The sequence below is a fragment of the Salmo trutta genome, chromosome 17, assembly GCF_901001165.1.
Source record: "Salmo trutta chromosome 17, fSalTru1.1, whole genome shotgun sequence".
In the NCBI taxonomy this organism is placed as follows: domain Eukaryota; kingdom Metazoa; phylum Chordata; class Actinopteri; order Salmoniformes; family Salmonidae; genus Salmo; species Salmo trutta.
Genome location: NC_042973.1, coordinates 8,471,678 through 8,494,142, shown reverse-complemented (window position 1 = coordinate 8,494,142; position 22,465 = coordinate 8,471,678). Strand labels below are relative to the sequence as shown.

The 22,465-nt window shown below is 44.7% G+C and overlaps 1 protein-coding gene across 1 annotated transcript in view; it reads left to right on the top strand.

Annotated features, from left to right (window-relative positions):
• The window catches only part of LOC115151250 (receptor-type tyrosine-protein phosphatase S-like), a 394,494-nt gene that overhangs the window by 300,860 nt on the left and 71,169 nt on the right, over positions 1-22,465 (top strand). The window contains exons 18-25 of the mRNA XM_029695206.1: positions 7,353-7,946; positions 8,973-9,067; positions 10,186-10,436; positions 12,057-12,144; positions 15,373-15,585; positions 20,449-20,615; positions 21,254-21,268; positions 21,614-21,729. Coding sequence (XP_029551066.1) covers positions 7,353-7,946; positions 8,973-9,067; positions 10,186-10,436; positions 12,057-12,144; positions 15,373-15,585; positions 20,449-20,615; positions 21,254-21,268; positions 21,614-21,729 — 1,539 coding nt within the window. The remainder of the gene's footprint in view (positions 1-7,352; positions 7,947-8,972; positions 9,068-10,185; positions 10,437-12,056; positions 12,145-15,372; positions 15,586-20,448; positions 20,616-21,253; positions 21,269-21,613; positions 21,730-22,465) is intronic.

The window sequence follows — 22,465 nt, the reverse complement described above, 5'->3', positions numbered from 1 at the left end:
CCTCTCTCCATCCTCAAGTTTTCCCTTAGCACGAATCAGCTTGGTCAATTAACCCCACCTACCCTTACCTCTCTATTAACAGTAGTCCCTGGCCTACCATGTAAACACACACCTCAGGGCTATTATCTCTGATGTCCTCATTGGGGCTTTCTAAGCAGTAGATGTGAGAGGAGGGACAGTCAAGTTTAAACAAGACAGGCTAGTTGCGGGGCTGAGCTATAGTTTGTTAGCGGGGAGTAATGAACACATTCATCTCACTGCTATTTGGAGGCTGCTGCTATTCCATTACTGCTCCAACTAATTAACCCCTGCCCACAACAGGCCTATTCAAAAGATAAATAAAGAATAAGAGTGGAGGAACAAGTGGGTACAAAGGGGATGGGTATAACGGGGAGATGGGTAGTGGAGTAGTAGGGTAGTATAGTAGTGGAGTAGTGGAGTAGTATAGTAGTGGAGTAGTAGGGTAGTATAGTAGCGGAGTAGTGGAGTAGTATAGTAGTGGAGTAGTATAGTGGTGGAGTAGTGGAGTAGTATAGTAGTGGAGTAGTATAGTGGTGGAGTAGTATAGTGGTGGAGTAGTGGAGTAGTATAGTAGTGGAGTAGTGGAGTAGTATAGTAGTGGAGTAGTATAGTGGTGGAGTAGTATAGTAGTGGAGTAGTATAGTAGTGGAGTAGTAGGGTAGTATAGTAGTGGAGTAGTATAGTAGTGGAGTAGTGGAGTAGTATAGTAGTGGAGTAGTATAGTAGTGGAGTAGTATAGTAGTGGAGTAGTAGGGTAGTATAGTAGTAGGGTAGTATAGTAGTGGAGTAGTATAGTAGTGGAGTAGTGGAGTAGTAGTAGTGGAGTAGTATAGTAGTGGAGTAGTATAGTAGTGGAGTAGTATAGTAGTGGAGTAGTGGAGTAGTGGAGTAGTATAGTGGTGGAGTAGTATAGTGGTGGAGTAGTATAGTAGTGGAGTAGTGGAGTAGTATAGTAGTGGAGTAGTATAGTGGTGGAGTAGTATAGTAGTGGAGTAGTGGAGTAGTATAGTAGTGGAGTAGTATAGTGGTGGAGTAGTATAGTAGTGGAGTAGTATAGTGGTGGAGTAGTATAGTGGTGGAGTAGTGGAGTAGTATAGTAGTGGAGTAGTATAGTAGTGGAGTAGTATAGTGGTGGAGTAGTATAGTGGTGGAGTAGTGGAGTAGTATAGTAGTGGAGTAGTATAGTAGTGGAGTAGTGTAGTAGTGGAGTAGTGGAGTAGTGGAGTAGTGGAGTAGTGGAGTAGTATAGTGGTGGAGTAGTATAGTGGTGGAGTAGTATAGTAGTGGAGTAGTGGAGTAGTATAGTAGTGGAGTAGTATAGTGGTGGAGTAGTATAGTAGTGGAGTAGTATAGTGGTGGAGTAGTATAGTGGTGGAGTAGTGGAGTAGTATAGTAGTGGAGTAGTATAGTAGTGGAGTAGTATAGTAGTGGGGTAGTATAGTAGTGGAGTAGTGGAGTAGTATAGTGGTGGAGTAGTATAGTGGTGGAGTAGTATAGTAGTGGAGTAGTATAGTGGTGGAGTAGTATAGTGGTGGAGTAGTATAGTGGTGGAGTAGTATAGTAGTGGAGTAGTATAGTGGTGGAGTAGTATAGTAGTGGAGTAGTATAGTGGTGGAGTAGTATAGTAGTGGAGTAGTATAGTAGTGGAGTAGTATAGTAGTGGAGTAGTGGAGTAGTGGAGTAGTATAGTGGTGGAGTAGTATAGTGGTGGAGTAGTATAGTAGTGGAGTAGTGGAGTAGTATAGTAGTGGAGTAGTATAGTGGTGGAGTAGTATAGTAGTGGAGTAGTATAGTGGTGGAGTAGTATAGTGGTGGAGTAGTGGAGTAGTATAGTAGTGGAGTAGTATAGTAGTGGAGTAGTATAGTAGTGGGGTAGTATAGTAGTGGAGTAGTGGAGTAGTATAGTAGTGGAGTAGTGGAGTAGTATAGTGGTGGAGTAGTATAGTGGTGGAGTAGTATAGTAGTGGAGTAGTATAGTAGTGGAGTAGTATAGTGGTGGAGTAGTATAGTGGTGGAGGAGTATAGTGGTGGAGTAGTATAGTAGTGGAGTAGTATAGTGGTGGAGTAGTATAGTAGTGGAGTAGTATAGTGGTGGAGTAGTGGAGTAGTGGAGTAGTGGAGTAGTATAGTAGTGGAGTAGTATAGTAGTGGAGTAGTGGAGTAGTATAGTAGTGGAGTAGTGGAGTAGTATAGTAGTGGAGTAGTATAGTGGTGGAGTAGTATAGTAGTGGAGTAGTATAGTAGTGGAGTAGTATAGTAGTGGAGTAGTATAGTAGTGGAGTAGTGGAGTAGTATAGTGGTGGAGTAGTATAGTGGTGGAGTAGGGGAGTAGTATAGTGGTGGGGTAGTAGGGTAGTATAGTATTGGAGTAGTATAGTAGTGGAGTATTATAATAGTGGATTATATAGTGGAAGTGGAGTAGTATAGTAGTATGGTAGTATAGTAGTAGGGTAGTATAGTAGTGCAGTAGTATAGTAGTGGGGTAGTATCATAGTGGAGTAGTATAGTAGTAGGGTAGTGGAGTAGTATAGTAGTAGGGTAGTGGAGTAGTATAGTGGTGGAGTAGTGGAGTAGTATAGTAGTGGAGTAGTAGTAGGGTAGTGGAGTAGTATAGTAGTAGGGTAGTGGAGTAGTATAGTAGTGGAGCAGTATAGTAGTAGGGTAGTGGAGTAGTGAGGTAGTGGAGTAGTATAGTAGTAGGGTAGTGGAGTAGTATAGTAGTGGAGCAGTATAGTAGTATAGTAGTGGAGCAGTATAGTAGTGGAGTAGTATAGTAGTAGGGTAGTGGAGTAGTATAGTAGTAGGGTAGTGGAGTAGTATAGTAGTAGGGTAGTGGAGTAGTATAGTAGTGGAGCAGTATAGTAGTAGGGTAGTGGAGTAGTGAGGTAGTGGAGTACAGTGGTAGTGGAGTGGTATAATAGTAGGGTAGTGGAGTAGTATAATAGTAGGGTAGTGGAGTAGTATAGTAGTAGGGTGTGGAGTAGTATAGTAGTAGGGTAGTGGAGTAGTATAGTAGTGGAGCAGTATAGTGGAGTAGTATACTGTACCTAGTAGTAGTATACTACAAATACCTAGGTGTCTGGTTAGACTGTAAACTCTCCTTCCAGACTCACATCAATCATCTCCAATCCAAAGTGAAATCTAGAATTGGCTTCCTATTTCGCAACAAAGCATCCTTCACTCATGCTGCCAAACATACCCTCGTAAAACTGACCATCCTACCAATCCTCGACTTCGGCGATGTCATTTACAAAATAGCCTCCAATACCCTACTCAACAAGCTGGATGCAGTCTATCACAGTGCCATCCGTTTTGTCACCAAAGCCCCATATACAACCCACCACTGCGACCTGTATGCTCTCGTTGGCTGGCCTTCACTTCATAATCGTCGCCAAACACATTGGCTCCAGGTCATCTACAAGACCCTGCTAGGTAAAGTCCCCCCTTATCTCCGCTCACTGGTCACCATAGCAGCACCCACCTGTAGCACGCGCTCCAGCAGGTATATCTCTCTGGTCACCCCTAAAGCCAACTCCTCCTTTGGTCGTCTCTCCTTCCATTTCTCAGCTGCCAATGACTGGAACGAACTACAAAAATCTCTAAAACTGGAAACACTTATCTCCCTCACTAGCTTTAAGCACCAGCTGTCAGAGCAGCTCCCAGATCACTGCACCTGTACATAGCCCATCTATAATTTAGCCCAAACTACTACCTCTTCCCCTACTGTATTTATTTATTTTATTTATTTTGCTCCTTTGCACCATATTATTTATATTTTAACTTTTAACTTTCTTCAAACTACAAATCTACCATTCCAGTGTTTTTCTTGCCATACTTTATTTACTTTGCCACCATGGCATTTTTTTGCCTTTACCTCCCGTATCTCACATCATTTGCTCACATTGTATATAGTCTTATTTTTTTTTCTTCTGCATCATTGATTGTATGTTGTTTTACTCCATGTGTAACTCTGTGTTTTTGTATGTTGTCGAACTGCTTTGCTTTATCTTGGCCAGGTCGCAATTGTAAATGAGAACTTGTTCTCAACTTGCCTACCTGGTTAAATAAATAAAATAAAAATAAATAAATAGTAGTAGGGTAGTGGAGTAGTATAGTAGTGGAGCAGTATAGTAGTAGGGTAGTGGAGCAGTATAGTAGTGGAGCAGTATAGTAGTAGGGTAGTGGAGCAGTATAGTAGTAGGGTAGTGGAGTAGTATAGTAGTGGAGCAGTATAGTAGTAGGGTAGTGGAGTAGTATAGTAGTAGGGTAGTGGAGTAGTATAGTAGTGGAGTAGTATAGTAGTAGGGTAGTGGAGTAGTATAGTAGTAGGGTAGTGGAGTAGTATAGTAGTGGAGTAGTATAATAGTAGGGTAGTGGAGTAGTATAGTAGTGGAGCAGTATAGTAGTAGGGTAGTGGAGTAGTATAGTAGTAGGGTAGTGGAGTAGTATAGTAGTAGGGTAGTGGAGTAGTATAGTAGTGGAGCAGTATAGTAGTAGGGTAGTGGAGTAGTGAGGTAGTGGAGTACAGTGGTAGTGGAGTGGTATAGTAGTGGAGCAGTATAGTAGTAGGGTAGTGGAGTAGTGGAGTAGTGAGGTAGTGGAGTACAGTGGTAGTGGAGTGGTATAGTAGAGGGGTAGTGGATAGTGGGGTAGTATAATAGTTGGGTATTAAAATAGTGGATTAGTGGGGTAAGATATTAGAGGAGTAGTGAAGTAGTATAGAAGTGGAGTAGAGGAGTAGTGGGGTAGTATAGTAGAGGGGTAGTGGAGTTGTGGGGTAGTATAGTAGAGGGGTAGTGGAGTAGTGGGGTTGTGGCATAGTGGGGTAGTATAGTAGAGGGGTAGTGGAGTAGTGGGGTAGTGGAGTAGTGGGTTAGTATAGTAGTGGGGCAGTGGAGTAGTGGGTTAGTATAGTAGAGGGGTAGTGGAGTAGTGGGGTAGTGGAGTAGTATATTAGAGGGGTAGTAGAGTAGTGGAGTATTTTTGTAGTGGGGTAGGATAGTAGTGGGGTAGGTTAGTAGTGAAGGAATGGATTGGTATAGTAGTGGGGTAGTGGATGAGTGGGATAGTGTAGTAGTGGATCAGTATAGTAGTGGGGTAGTGGATGAGTGGGATAGTGTAGTAGTGGATCAGTATAGTAGTGGGGTAGTGGATGAGTGGGATAGTGTAGTAGTGGATCAGTATAGTAGTGGGGTAGTGGATGAGTGGGATAGTGTAGTAGTGGATCAGTATAGTAGTGGGGTAGTGGATGAGTGGGATAGTGTAGTAGTGGATCAGTATAGTAGTGGGGTAGTGGATGAGTGGGATAGTGTAGTAGTGGATCAGTATAGTAGTGGGGTAGTGGATGAGTGGGATAGTGTAGTAGTGGATCAGTATAGTAGTGGGGTAGTGGATGAGTGGGATAGTGTAGTAGTGGATCAGTATAGTAGTGGGGTAGTGGATGAGTGGGATAGTGTAGTAGTGGATCAGTATAGTAGTGGGGTAGTGGATGAGTGGGATAGTGTAGTAGTGGATCAGTATAGTAGTGGGGTAGTGTATTATTTTAGTAGTATATTATTGGAGTATTATACTAGTGTGGTAGTGTTGTAGTATCGTAGTGGAGTATTATACTAGTGGAGTGGTATAGTAGTGGAGTAGTATAGTAGTGTAGTAGTGGATTAGTATAGTAGTGGGGTAGTTAGTAGTGGATTAGTATGGTAGTGTGGTATTATAGTGGTGGTGTAGTGTATTACTGGGATCGTATAGTCGTTTAGTAGTGGATTAGTGGGGTAGTATAGTAGTGGAGTAGTATAGTAGTGGATTAGTGGGGTAGTATAGTAGTGAGGTGGTATAGTAGTGGAGTAGTGGGGTATTGGGGTCGTATATTAGTGGAGTGTTGGAATCAGTGGAGTAGTATAGTAGCGGGGTAGTATTCTAGTGGGGTAATGGAGTAGTGGATTAGTGGGGTTGTATAGTAGTGAGGTGGTATAGTAGTGGAGTAGTGGGGTATTGGGGTCGTATATTAGTGGAGTGTTGGAATCAGTGGAGTAGTATAGTAGCGGGGTAGTATTCTAGTGGGGTAATGGAGTAGTGGATTAGTGGGGTTGTATAGTAGTGAGGTGGTATAGTAGTGGAGTAGTGGGGTATTGGGGTCGTATATTAGTGGAGTGTTGGAATCAGTGGAGTAGTATAGTAGCGGGGTAGTATTCTAGTGGGGTAATGGAGTAGTGGATTAGTGGGGTTGTATAGTAGTGAGGTGGTATAGTAGTGGAGTAGTGGGTTATTGGGCTCGTATATTAGTGGAGTGTTGGAATCAGTGGAGTAGTATAGTAGCGGGGTAGTATTCTAGTGGGGTAATGGAGTAGTGGATTAGTGGGGTTGTATAGTTGTGGAATAGTAAAGTAGTGGAGTAGAATGGGTTTAGAGTATTGGAGTAGTGAGCTAGTATAATGGTGGATTAGTGAGGTAGTATAGTCGTGGAGTAATGCGGTAGTATAGTGATGTAGCAGTGGAGTAGTATAGTGATGTAGTATAGTGATGTAGTAGTATAATAGTGGTGTAATGGAATAGTATAGCAGTGTAGTGGTGGAGTAGTATAATAGTGGAATAGTGAGGTAGTATAGTGGGGTAGTGGTGAGGTAGTATAGTAGTGTATTGTTGTAATAGTGGTGTTGTTTAGTAGTGGGCTAGTGGGGTAGGTGTGTGCTACGAAGTGTCTAAGCGTGTCTGTACTAGAGTGCACATATATTTGTGTCTGCAGAAATTCACACACTCACCGTAGTGTTACTGACACTGTAGTGTTGCTGTCAATTCCCATTTGTACTCACTACTCAGTCAATGCCGAAATGAATTGAATATCAATTCATCAATAGGAGAAATAGGTCATTATGTTTTCTGACAGGACCTTTGAACCCGGAATTGAATTATCTGAATTGACTTGAGTCAAAATAGAAATATATAGTAGGTCTGCTTGTCCAACATTATGCCGTTGAAGGTGTAACCCAGTCACTGAAAATATTGTTTTTAGTAGTCTCAGTTTATACTGACTCTGTCGTTGCCTAACCTTTCGCCCAGGTCTGTTAGAAACAAATGTTCACCCCAGTAAAAGGCTCTCTATAGTGAAGAAAATATTTTGTCCCTATACAAAACAACGTATACGAGCAGCCTTCATATTTTCTACAATGGGAAAGGGAGAGAGCACTGTACAGTTCCAGCACAGTCTATTATTACTTATTGACATACCTAGATGTACAAACCACAAACCGCACTCTCTCTTCAAAAACACACCTTGTTTAACCTTTTAGAGAAAAATATAGATGAATAAAAGTTTTGTTTGTTTGCCTTCTCCACAGTGCCTGGGCCACCCTCTCTGTCGGTGGCTCAGGATTCAGAGACGTCGGCCGTGGTGTGCTGGGACGCACCCGATGTTATGATCCCTGGCATGGGGCTGCAGGGTTACCGGCTTCAGTTTGGCCGTAAGGACGTGTCCCCCCTGGCTACTCTGGAGTTCACCCCCCAGGAGAGGCAGTACACGGTGGCTAGTGTCCACCGCGGTGCCACCTACCTCTTCAAAGTCCAGGCCAAGAGTCGGGGGGGCTTCGGTGAGGAGGCGACAGCCGAACTGCAGGTGCCCGAACACACACCCCAGGGGTACCCCCAAATCAGAGAAACCTCCAACGTGACCTGCTGCTCGGTGGAATTGTCATGGTCGCCCCCGGTGCTGGCAGAGCGCAACGGGGACATCACAGAGTACACGCTAGCATACCAGGAGACGGGCTTGGGGGGCGCGCCCCGGGAGCTCAGCCTGCCCGCAAGCCAGTCCACCTACGTGCTCAACAGCCTCAAACCCAACTCGGCGTACGACGTGAAAATACGCGCGCACACGAGTGTAGGTCCAGGGCCCTACAGCCCGCCGATCCAGTATCGGACAGTGGCGTTTGAGACAGGTAGGGCTTGCCTGTTTCTCTCCCGACCCGGGGGAAAAACAAACAAAAATAACAACAAGCGAAAACACAAAAATGAAAACAACTCCCCCTCCAATCACCTTCACTTCTTCTCCACGACAAAAATCCTAGAACCTAAAAATGTTTGCGGGGAACACTCACTTCACTAACCCAAAGGTAAAACCAGTCAGTAAGTTACAGTCAGTCAGTTTGAAAAAGGGGAGGAGCTGCTGCGTTCAAGGTAAGTGCAAGTCGGTCAGACAGCTTGTCAGACTCCTTGCTGCCCTTTGCAGCCAGGCACACTCACACAGCTAATGCAACCTGACACTCACACACCCCCTAGTTTGCACAACAACAAAAAAGAAGCAGGACCTCTGTGTTTAAGTCACTCAAAGACTTTGTTTTTAGTCCATTTAGGTTAGCAAGATTTTGGTTCTTTATTTTCTTTGTTTTTCAGTTTGTTTTGAGTCCCTCCCCCACTCTTTTCCCTCCCCTTGTCACATTATGGGATGGGCGTGCAGCATGGCATCCCCCTGATGCACTGCTAATGACTGTGGGCATGCTGTGTTTGGGTTTGTCTTTGTGCCCGCCGGGCAGCATGTCGTGGGCAGTGCCAACCCAGGCTCAGAGCGCCAAGGAGAGACCGCCACAACCACGAGGGTCAACGACTCCTGATTTTCACTGGGATGGGGTATTGTCTTGTAGAAAGATGTGGTGGGCAGAGATGGGTTGGCACTGCCCTGGTGGCCAGCCAGCGGGCATGTCCGTGCCCCATGGGTCCGTCTGTGCACCATGGGTCTCCCGTGCTATGTGTCTAACCAATAGCGTTGCCCCCTTCACAGCCTATCACAGCACAGCTCACGGCCCGCTCAATGCTCCAATCCAGAGGAAGGAAAACAACAAAAACGACCTTCTTTTATTTCTAATCTCTCTCTCCCTTCTCACTTCCCCAGCTCTCCAAACTAAACACATCCTCTCTGGTTTTGTTTTGTTCCTTTTTCTTCTTCTTTCTGTTCTCTCTCACAACAGACGTCCCAAAGAACTTCACGGTGAAGTGGGTAACCAAGACGACGGTGTTGCTAACATGGAAGTTTGTTGAGAGGCGGTTCCCATTTCGGTGCACGGTAAGAGACAGACAGACAGACAGACAGACAGACAGACAGACAGACAGACAGACAGACAGACAGACAGACAGACAGACAGACAGACAGACAGACAGACAGACAGACAGACAGACAGACAGACAGACAGACAGACATGTAGAGGGTTCCTGCTCTATGAATACATTTTTTAATTATTATGCTACTGAATGCAATTGTGAGTTGATTAAAAGTTCAAACGATGCAGTCTCGCAGAGAACAAATTCAAGAGTTTATTCATCCTTTTCAGAGTCCAAAAACATGTATACGTACGCACAGCAGGGTTCTACAATATTGGACCGTTGGCTTTTATACTTTTCAAATTCTCAGTGCGGCTCAAGCAAGTTCTCCAACCGTCACCCCATTCAAATGAATACAAGATGTGAATGCGAAGCCGCTGCTTTTTGGGAATTGTGGGCTGTGCACCCCCCACAGATGGTGATCTCAGAGCCGTGTAGCTATGTCACAATGGGGTGCCGGACTATCACGTCTCTGCGTCTGTGGACACAGAATTATGCTTTGAAGGGAAAAGTCTACAGAAACCCAGACATACATGCCATCTTTGAACACACTATTTCCAAAGAATATCTCTTACAGACTCATTTTACATTTTAAATGCTTTAAACCAGCAGTTCTACCCAGCGCTGAGACAGACAGAGACTACTATACTACTCCACTACTATAGAGACAGACTACTATACTACTCCACTACTATAGAGACAGACAGAGACTACTATACTACACCACTACTATAGAGACAGACAGAGACTACTATACTACTCCACTACTATAGAGACAGACAGAGACTACTATACTACTCCACTACTATAGAGACAGACAGAGACTACTATACTACTCCACTACTATATAGACAGACAGTATCTACTATACTACTCCACTACTATAGAGACAGACAGAGACTACTATACTACTCCACTACTATATAGACAGACAGAGACTACTATACTACTCCACTACTATAGAGACAGACAGAATCTACTATACTACTCCACTACTATAGAGACAGACAGATAACTTTCCTATTTTGGTATTTTTTGTGTCTCCATTTGTTTGTGAATCTTTCCATCCATCCCCCGGTCCAGATCGAGTACAACCGTCAGAAGATGGACGTGGACGCCCGGCTGACCAAGGCGCTGGTCACCAGCCTGCGGCCCAACACCACCTATGAGTTCCGGGTCACGTGTCAGGAGAACACAGAGGGTGGACCTCGCCACCGTGTGGTCGCTAGGACCACACCGCCCATCCTGGTCAAGAAGCCCAAGCTGGATCTCTACTCGGAGCCAGACAACATTCTGACCATGGGTTTCGCCCCGGTGGAGACCAAGGACATCAAGTGAGAGAAATGGAAACATGGGTTTCTGCCAGTTTATCTGAAGTTTATTTCCTTCTCTCTCTCTCTCTCTCTCTCTCTCTCTCTCTCTCTCTCTCTCTCTCTCTCGCTGTAGCTGTCTCTCTCTCTCTCTCTCTTTCTTACTGTAGCTGTCTCTCTCTCTCTTACTGTAGCTCTCTCTCTCTCCCTCTTACTGTAGCTGTCTCTCTCTCTCTTACTGTAGCTGTCTCTCTCTCTCCTACTGTAGCTGTCTCTTTCTCTCTCTCTCTTACTGTAGCTGTCTCACTCTCTCTCTCACTCTCTCTCTCTCTCTCTCTCTCTCTCTCTTTCTTTCTTTCTTTCTTTCTCTCTCTCTCTCTCTCTCTCTTTTCTTTCTCTCTCTCTCTCTCTCTCTCTCTGTCTCTTACTGTAGCTGTCTCTCTCCCTCTTACTGTAGCTGTCTCACTCTCTCTCTCTCTCTCTCTCTTTTCTCTCTCTCTCTTTCTCTCTCTCTTTCTCTCTCTCTCTTTCTCTTTCTCTCTCTCTCTCTCTCTCTCTCTCTCTCTCTCTCTCTCTGTCTCTTACTGTAGCTGTCTCTCTCGCTCTCTCTCTCTATCTCACTGTAGCTGTCTCTCTCTTGTGAGGGAAAAATTATGTATTCACCTTATTTGTTGGCTATGTAACAATTATTTACTTAACGAACAGTAAGATATTTCTGTCCTGCTAATGCTGTGTTTGATGGTCTCCACTCTAGCACCCTGCAGCTAGTCTGGGTGTTGAGGACATGGGTTCTACTAGAGATAGCTTGAAGCTGACAATTGACTTGTGTTGGTGATAAAAACCTAAAAGCCAGCATTCTATAGACAAGATGTGGTGTGTGTGACTCCAGATAGAGAGAGCCTGGAAGAGTTAAGAACAATGCCTCATTGTCTCATCTTCCTGGCATCTGGGAGACTAAGTAAAATACCATCCCGTGTAGATAACCAAGGTGGCTTATGGGAAGGTTAGAAGTGACTGACTAAGCAATATTGGTATCAGCTATATAAAAATTGTGCATCGTTTGTAAAGGCTAGACTCTCAGCCTAACAGTCAGTTAAGACTGGTGGGCTGACGGTCTCATTATTGCAATAATTAATCGATGTTAAATAAAGATGATTGTTTGAAGAAATTACCAAGACCATGTCTCTCTCAGTACTGAATTTCCACAACTCTCTCTCTCTCTCTCTCTCTCTCTCTCTCTCTCGCTCTCTCTCTCTCTCTTACTGTAGCTCTCTCTCTGTCTCTCTCTTAAACTCCCACATTCTTCCACATAGCACACATTACACCTTACTTTCTTGACCTCTCTCTTGACAACCTTCTGTCCTTCTCTCTATTTTCTGCTCTCACTCTGGTGTTTCATTATTCATGTTCTCTCTCACAGTCTTTTTACTGCCACTTACCATATCTCTCTCTCTCTCTCACACACACACACACACACACACACACACACACACACACACACACACACACACACACATACACACACACACACACACACACACACGTTCAGGCTAAACCCAAGCTAGCCCATTAGTCCCTGTACTGTAAGTTAATGTTATGGTTCTCTGAGGATGTTGATGGTAGTGATGTCTGTGTGTGTTGCAGGGACTTCTATGTGGTGGCGGTACCACTAAAGAAGGGTTTGGGGACTGCACGACATCTCAAGAACCCAGACGAAATGGACTTGGAAGAGGTAAGAACCAAGAAATGACTCCCATTTAATTGTGGCCTGCGATAGATTAGCATCAAGCTGCCTCGTGCTACAATGCATCTGAACACAAAGTTATTAGCATTAAGTGAATTGTTAGCTACAGATACAAAGACCGCAAAACAACACATTGCTCGCCCACAGGTATGTCTGTCCAAGTGTTCCTTATGCCACGGAGATGTTCATAGCAACGTCGGAAGGGGTCCCGTAGTTTTCCTTAAGCGTGTTCCCTCCATCCCTCCAAATGACATGCATGCTCCCACCCTTCCTTCCTGCCTCGGTTGCTAGGTGTGACCTTGAGCTGTGATCAGAGGCGAGCTATTATATTTGGGATTACCCATATTCCACCTCTTCAGCAAAGTTCTTCATATTCTGTTGTAAATGAATGGAGAAACCTGGTCTGCCAGGGTCTGGTGCCAACACGCAGCCTATTGACGGAGTGTATGGAGGGAATCGACCTGCAAAACCCCATCGAGGACATTTTCGGCTGACATTTAGATTTTTACACAAACTATCTCCATAGATTCGTTGGGTGGTTGAACGTTCTTTATCTTCACACACTGACTGATCAGATTGATGGATGGCCCGATAGGAATGATAAATTGATGGGTAGACAGATAGGTGGAAGGATAGATACAGACGAATGGGCAGACGAATGTAAATGGGCAGACGAATGTAGATGCTGTTGATGGATACAGTGGGTCCACCATCTCTTCTCATTTTCAACATTGTTAGAGAACATGCGTCAAGATTCTCTGTCAACTTGGTCAAATAGAGATGAACACATATCTAGAGAGATGGATAGACAGACACTCAGACAGAAAGACAGACACTCAGACGGATAGACCGACAGACAGATAGACACTCAGACAAACAGACAGACATTCAGACAGACATTCAGACAGACATTCAGACAGACAGACAGACAGACAGACATTCCGACAGACAGTCATTTAGACAGACACTCAGACAGACAGACATTCAGACTGACAGACATTCAGACTGACAGACATTCAGACTGACAGACATTTAGACAGACACTCAGACAGACAGACATTTAGACAGACACTCAGACTGACAGACATTCAGACTGACAGACATTCAGACTGACAGACATTCAGACTGACAGACATTTAGACTGACAGACATTTAGACAGACACTCAGACAGACAGACATTTAGACATTCAGACTGACAGACAGACAGACACTCAGACAGACAGACAGACTTTTAGATATACACTCTGACAGACATTTAGACTGACAGACATTTAGACATTCAGACTGACAGACACTCAGACAGACACTCAGACAGACAGACTTTTAGATAGACACTCTGACAGACATTTAGACTGACAGACAGACATTTAGAAATTCAGACAGACAGACACTCAGACATTCAGACACTCAGACAGACTTTTAGATAGACACTCTGACAGACATTTAGACTGACAGACAGACATTTAGACATTCAGACTGACTGACATTTAGACAGACAGACAGACAGACAGACAGACAGACAGACAGACAGACAGACTTTTAGATAGACACTCTGACAGACATTTAGACTGACAGACAGACATTTAGACATTTAGACATTCAGACTGACAGACAGACATTTAGACATTCAGACTGACAGACACTCAGACAGACATTCAGACTGACAGACATTTAGACACTCAGACTGACAGACACTCAGACTGACAGACACTCAGACAGACAGACACTCAGACAGACATTTAGACATTCAGACTGACAGACACTCAGACAGACACTCAGACAGACATTCAGACTGACAGACATTTAGACACTCAGACTGACAGACACTCAAACAGACATTCAGACTGACAGACATTTAGACACTCAGACTGACAGACACTCAGACTGACAGACACTCAGACAGACAGACACTCAGACAGACATTTAGACATTCAGACTGACAGACACTCAGACAGACACTCAGACAGACATTCAGACTGACAGACATTTAGACACTCAGACTGACAGACACTCAAACAGACATTCAGACTGACAGACATTTAGACACTCAGACTGACAGACACTCAGACTGACAGACACTCAGACAGACAGACACTCAGACAGACATTTAGACATTCAGACTGACAGACACTCAGACAGACACTCAGACAGACATTCAGACAGACATTTAGGCAGACAGACACTCAGACAGACACTCAGACAGACATTCAGACAGACATTCAGACTGACAGACACTCAGACAGACAGACACTCAGACAGACATTTAGGCAGACAGACATTTAGACATTCAGACTGACAGACAGACATTTAGACAGACATACATTCAGACAGTCAGACCAACAAACCAAGATAAAGCTATGCTAAGAACTCAGATCCTCTCACACCTCCCCTAACCCTCTCTCTCTCCATTCATCCCTCCTTCACCTCACCCCTCTCTTTCTCCATTCATCCCTCCTTCACCTCACCCCTCTCTCTCTCTCCATCCCTCCTTCACCTCACCCCTCTCTCTCTCCATCCCTCCTTCACCTCACCTCTCTCTCTCTCTCCATCCCTCCTTCACCTCACCCCTCTCTTTCTCCATCCATCCCTCCTTCACCTCACCTCTCTCTCTCTCTCTCCATCCCTCCTTCACCTCACCTCTCTCTCTCTCTCCATCCGTCCTTCACCTCACCCCTCTCTCTCTCCATCCCTCCTTCACCTCACCTCTCTCTCTCTCTCCATCCCTCCTTCACCTCACCCCTCTCTTTCTCCATCCATCCCTCCTTCACCTCACCTCTCTCTCTCTCTCCATCCGTCCTTCACCTCACCCTCTCTCTCCATCCCTCCTTCACCTCACCTCTCTCTCTCTCCATCCGTCCTTCAACTCACCCCTCTCTCTCTCCATCCCTCCTTCACCTCACCCCTCTGTCTCTCCATCCGTCCTTCAACTCACCCCTCTCTCTCTCCATCCCTCCTTCACCTCACCCCTCTCTCTCTCCATCCCTCCTTCACCTCACCCCTCTCTCTCTCCATCCCTCCTTCACCTCACCCCTCTCTCTCTCCATCCCTCCTTCACCTCACCCCTCTCTCTCTCCATCCGTCCTTCAACTCACCCCTCTCTCTCTCCATCCCTCCTTCACCTCACCCCTCTGTCTCTCCATCCCTACTTCACCTCTCCCCCCTCTCTCTCTCTACGTCCCTCCTTCACCTCACCCCTCTCTCCCTGTCTCCTTCAGCTGCTGAGGGACATCACCCCGAAGCGTCGCACCAGGCGTCAGCTGAGCCAGGCGGATGGCAAGAAGCCCTACATCACAGCCTGCTTCAAGCAGCTCCCCACCTCGTTCACCCTGGGCACAGAGCACCGCCACAGCAGCTGTGAGAGCAAACCTCTGGAGCCTGGGCAGGAATACGTCTTCTTCCTACTGGCTGAGCTCAACACCACCGCCGGGGTGAGTACCGGTGATGAGAGGCGCACGCACGTGTGTGTGTACTCATACACGTGCACATGCACATTCAGACACTACCTTAGCACATTCAGACACACTCTGAGCACATTCAGACACACCCTAAGCACATTCAGACACACCCTGACCACATTCAGACACACCCTGAGCACATTCAGACACACCCTGAGCACATTCAGACACACCCTGAGCACTGAGCACATTCAGACACACCCTGAGCACATTCAGACACACCCTGAGCACATTCAGACACACCCTGAGCACATTCAGACACACCCTGAGCACATTCAGACACACCCTGAGCACATTCAGACACACCCTGAGCCCTGAGCACATTCAGACACACCCTGAGCACATTCAGACACACCCTGAGCCCTGAGCACATTCAGACACAACCTGAGCACATTCAGACACAACCTGAGCACATTCAGACACACCCTGAGCACATTCAGACACACCCTGAGCACATTCAGACACAACCTGAGCACATTCAGACACAACCTGAGCACATTCAGACACACCCTGAGCCCTGAGTACATTCAGACACACTCTGACCACATTCAGACACACTCTGACCACATTCAGACACACACCCGATCCATATACTTTACAGTAAGGCGATAACTCTGGTCATCATACCAGATGTGTGAGTGAATTCATGAAAGGTATGTTCATATGTTATGCATAGGTATACTACTTCTAAATTGAATTGCATTGAGCTCTTATCTACATTTGATATCTCTCTATATGTTTGCAGCTACATTACATGCATAAGTACCACTCAGTTCTATTGTATTTTTATTTCATTTATTTTATTTCAACTTTAATTAACCAGGTAGGCCAATTGAGAACAAGTTCTCATTTACAACTGCGACCTGGCCAAGATAAAGCAAAGCAGTGTGACACATACAACAACACAGAGTTACACATGGGATAAACAAACGTACAGTCAATAACACAATAGAAAAATCTGTATACAGTGTGTGCAAATGGCGTAGTGGAAAAGTAATTACAATTTAGCAATTAACAATGGAGTGATATATGTGCAGGTGAGGATGTGCAAGTAGAAATACTCGTGAGCAAAAGAGCAGAAAAACAAAAACAAATATGGGATGAGGTAGGTAGTTGGTTGGATGGGCTATTTACAGATGGGCTGTGTGTGTACAGCTGTAGCGATTGGTAAGCTGCTCTGACAGCTGATGCTTAAAGTTAGTGAGGGAGATATAAGTCTCCGACTTCAGTGATTTTTGCAATTCTTTCCAGACATTGGCAGCAGAGAACTGGAAGGAAAGGCGGCCAAAGGGGGTGTTGGCTGTGGGGATGACCAGTGAGATATACAGTCGTGGCCAAAAGTTTTGAGAATGACACAAATTAATTTTCACAAAGTTTGCTGCTTCAGTGTCTTTAGATATTTTTGTCAGATGTTACTATGGAATACTGAAGTATAATTACAAGCGTTTCATACTTGTCAAAGGCTTTTATTGAGAATTACATGAAGTTGATGCAAAGAGTCAATATTTGCAGTGTTGCCATTCTTTTTCAAGACCTCTGCAATTTTGTGGGTTTTTGTTTGTCCACCCGCCTCTTGAGGATTGACCACAAGTTCTCAATGGGATTAAGGTATGGGGAGTTTTCTGGCCATGGACCCAAAATATTGATGTTTTGTTCCCCGGGCCACTTAGTTATCACTTTTGTCTTATGGCAAGGTGCTCCATCATGCTGGAAAAGGCATTGTTTGTCACCAAACTGTTCCTGGATGGTTGGGAGAAGTTGCTCTCAGAGGATGTGTTGGTACCATTCTTTATTCATGGCTGTGTTCTTAGGCAAAATTGTGAGTGAGCCCAGTCCCTTGGCTGAGAAGCAACCCCACACACGAATGGTCTCAGGATGCTTTACTGTCGGCATGACACAGGACTGATGGTTGCGCTCACCTTGTGTAGCTTTTTCCCGAATGCCCCAAACAATCAGAAAGGGGATTCATCTGAGAAAATGACTTTACCCCAGTCCTCAGCAGTCCAATCCCTGTACCTTTTGCAGAATATCAGTCTGTCCCTGATGTTTTTCCTGGAGAGAAGTGGCTTCTTTGCTGCCCTTCTTGACACCAGGCCATCCTCCAAAAGTCTTCGCCTCACTGTGCGTGCAGATGCACTCACACCTGCCTGCTGCCATTCCTGAGCAAGCTCTGTACTGGTGGTGCCCCGATCACACAGCTGAATCAACTTTAGGAGACGGTCCTGGCGCTTGCTGGACTTTCTTGGGCGCCCTGAAGCCTTCTTCACAACAATTGAACCGCTCTCTTTGAAGTTCTTGATGATCCGATAAATGGTTGATTTAGGTGCAATCTTACTGGCAGCAATATCCTTGCCTGTGAAGCCCTTTTTGTGCAAAGCAATGATGACAGCACGTGTTTCCTTGTAGGTAACCATGGTTGACAGAGGAAGAACAATGATTCCAAGCACCAGCCTCCTTTTGAAGCTTACAGTCTGTTATTCGAACTCAATCAGCATGGCAGAGTGATCTCCAGCCTTGTCCTCATCAACACTCACACCTGTGTTAACGAGAGAATCACTGACATGATGTCAGCTGGTCCTTTTGTGGCAGGGCTGAAATGCAGTGCAAATGTTTTTTGGGGATTCAGATCATTTGCATGGGAAAGAGGGACTTTGCAATTAATTGCAATTCATCTGATCACTCTTCATAACATTCTGGAGTATATGCAAATTGCCATCATACAAACTGAGGCAGCAGACTTTGTGAAAATTAATATTTGTGTCGTTCTCCAAACTTTTGGCCACGACTGTACATGCTGGAGCGCGTGCTATGGGTCGGTGTTGCTATGGTGACCAGTGAGCTGAGATAAGGCGGAGCTTTACCTAGCAAAGACTTATAGATGACCTGGAGCCAGTGGGTTTGGCAATGAATATGTAGCAAGGACCAGCCAACGAGAGCATTCAGGTCGCAGTGGTGGGTAGTATATGGGGCTTTGGTGACAAAACGGATGTCACTGTGACAGACTGCATCCAATTTGCTGAATAGAGTGTTGGAAGCTATTTTGTAAATGACATCGCCGAAGTCAAGGGTCGGTATGATAGTCAGTTTTACGAGGGTATGTTTGGCAGCATGAAAGAGGCTTTGTTACGAAATAGGAAGCCGATTCTAGATTTAATTTTGGATTGGAGATGCTTAATTTGAGTCTGGAAGGAGAGTTTACAGTCTAGCCAGACACCTGGGTATTTATAGTTGTCCACATATTCTAAGTCAGAACCGTCCGGAGTAGTGATGCTAGTCGGGCGGGCAGGTACGGGCAGCGATCGGTTGAATAGCACGCATTTAGTTTTGCTAGCATTTAATTAGGGATCGGCATCCCGTCAACGGGACAGTTGTAAATCATTCAGTGCCTTGTGTCACCATTGCAGATTTTAGAGAAACAACAAATGTCGGTACATATAAGTGTCTTATATCGGCTGAAAACTTAAATTCTTGTTAATATAACTGCACTGTCCGATTTACAGTAGCTTTTACTGCGAAAAATGCCATGCTATTGTTTGAAGAGAGCTCTTAACAACAAAACACTATTTTCATCACGATGGGTTTGATAAATTCACCTCTGAAGGTGAAATGTGTACTTATATTCTGAAATCTTGTTCTGATTTATCATCCAAAGACACCCAGAGATAACATGAAGTGTCGTTTTGATAAAATCCTTTTTCATATCCTAAAAAGGTCCATATAGCATGCACGATCGATTTTGTATTTCCACGCGTTCAATTTGCAAAGAAAGGAATCTGTGAAAATCTAACCCTAAACGTTGTTTCAACCAGTCAAATCACGTTGGTATGTATTCCTCAGAGATCCTAGAATGTAACGAGACTTCACTATATCATTAGGGGTGTAGTATATCCTATAGGACACCATATTTGGTCAGAGAGCGACGCCTTCATGGCACGCCGATGACGCGGGCGGTCTTCACTTGAATGACTCTAACTTTGTCAAATAAGCACCAATCGGGGTCGAACAAAGCTAGCTAGATAGCCAATGAGCTGGGCTTTACGGGAGTACCCGGAACCTTGTATATGTCATAAAATGTAGCTACTAACCTTGTACGACAGCATGCCTTTTCCTTTTGGACAAAACGTATAAGAATATTCAGTTATGAAGTTATAAAAACTGGTTGATTTGCAAATGTTGAACTTATAATATGGCTACTAATACTGGAAAAGCTAAATCAAAATCCAAGTATACAGATTTGACGATATTCTTGCAGAAAAATGTAATATGAATGCAAATGTCTCTTTCACGATTTGCCCAAATGTACCTTGGTGACTTCACACTAAATGTCATGTAGTTTGTTCATACTTCAACTTATCCTTCTGAAACTTTGCACATACACTGCTGCCATCTTGTGGACACCATCGGAATTATGGATGGCTGAAACAGGGACCTTTCTTTTGCATTTCAAAGATGGTGGTAGAAAAAAAACTTTCATTTTTTCTTTGTATTTTCTTCCACCAGAACTATTTTGTTATATTCTCCTACATTCAATTCACATTTCCACAAACTGCAAAGTGTTTCCTTTCAAATGGTACCAAGAATATGCATATCCTTGCTTCAGGGCCTGAGCTACAGGCAGTTAGATTTGGGAATGTCATTTAGGCAAAAATTTAGAAAAAGGGGGCTATCCCTAAGAAGTTTTAAGAGCAGTTGGAAGCCACGGAAATAATGTTGTATGGCATTGAAGCTCATTTAGAGGTTTGTTAACACAGTGTCCAAAGAAGGGCAGATGTATACAGAATGGTGTCGTCTGCGTAGAGGTGACCCCTATATCAATCTCTCTCTCTCTCTGTGTAGAAAATGTTTGCGGCCAGCCCATACACGGACTTAGTGGTGACCCCAGAGCTGGAGGCTGATCCTCTGCCCATGGAGACAGGTGGGGACGGCCTCATCTGGGTGGTGGGTCCCGTCCTGGCCGTAGTCTTCATCATCTGCATCGTCATCGCCATCCTCCTCTACAAGAAGTGAGTTACGTCGTAGGGGATTCTGGGGGATGTAGGCTGAAGGGGATTGTGTAGTCTGTTCTGTATGTTGGAGGAGGAGGAGGTAGAAGAGGAGGGACTGGGGGGATCGGAGACTTGGAGGAGTTAGTGAAAACCAGGGAAATATCAACGATGATATTTTTACTTGAATGAGAGATATCTAAAACCTTATTTTAACTTAAAAAATACGTTAAATCTGAAGTATTTGGGTCTGGAGCAAACAAACAGTTAAAGTGTATCTGCTTCTGTTTTAACAGTGTTGTAGGCAACAGACTGTCTATCTAAGAGAGCCCCAGTAGTATACAATAACTATGTGCTGGGTGACTGAAGTCAGTTCACCTTGACATTTCCCTCCCCTTCCCTCCGAGCTCACCAAGACTCACACACAGTCATACTCACAGAAACACTCATACACACACGGACCGACCAGCTCCTCCAAATGCTGATGAACTCTATCTATCTAGCGCTGCAAGGCGGCAGCCCCTGTGAATTTTTAAATGCTTTGATTTCTCTCTCCCCCCCTCTCTCTCTCTCTCCTGGTTTCTCTCTCTCTATCTCCTTGTGTTGTGTTTTCCCCTCTTTATATATCGATTTGAAACTCCATTTCTTTCTCTGGGAAGCAGCAAACCTGACAGGTAAGGCTTAGCTGTACTTTATTGGTGTGTGTGATTTTTAGACGAGAAAATAACCTCTCTCAGCATAAAATGTATTTGTAATTAGTCGGGGGTGAAACAATGGGAGGGGAAAAGACGGTTCGCTAGATACTGTATGCCTCTCGACGGTTTCGTTTATTTTTTACTTTTGCCGCCGAAGTTGTAGCAGCTGTACTGAGCGCTTCTTGTTTGTGTGTGGACTGTGAAGGGTGGCTGTTTTTGTGTTGTTGTAGCAGTACTGAGCACTTCTTGTTTGTGTGTGGACTGTGAAGGGTGGCTGTTTTTGTGTTGACGTTCCACGTCTTTGTTTTCCTCCTCCCTCCAAAGCCGCAAACGAAAGGAGTCAGAGCCCAGAACAAAATGTCTGCTGAACAACGCAGAGATCACCCCCCACCACCCCACAGACCCAGTGGAGATGAGACGCATTAACTTCCAGACCACAGGTACGGCCTGGAGACGTTTAACAGCATTGTGGGGACCTATGACGGAACACACCCTCATACACACACAGACACGTTTAACAGCATTGTGGGGACCTATGACGGAACACACCCTCATACACACACAGACACGTTTAACAGCATTGTGGGGACCTATGACGGAACACACCCTCATACACACACAGACACGTTTAACAGCATTGTGGGGACCTATGACGGAACACACCCTCATACACACACAGACACATTTAACAGCATTGTGGGGACCTATGATGGAACACACCCACATACACACACAGACACGTTTAACAGCATTGTGGGGACCTATGACGGAACACACCCACATACACACACAGACACGTTTAACAGCATTGTGGGGACCTATGACGGAACACACCCACATACACACACCACTTACCTCAACACAAGCCTAGATACACTTTTTTTTAAAGGTGAAACACACACACATGGAATATAATTTATGCATAAACACTTTCATCAGCTTAAGGAGGCTCAATTAACCTGTGAACAAACTGTATTGCTCATGTAAAAATCATGGCGGATTTTAGGCTTAATGTGGTGTTTTTGACATATCCGGTTTCATGACACCAGATATGAAAATCAAGTTCAGAATGCTGTTACTTCATTTGTGTTTCTCCATCTCCCTCTACAAACCAGCCCTTCACAATAACCATAAGACCTTGTTTCTCTGGAAAATGTACAGACGTGGTTTCTGTAT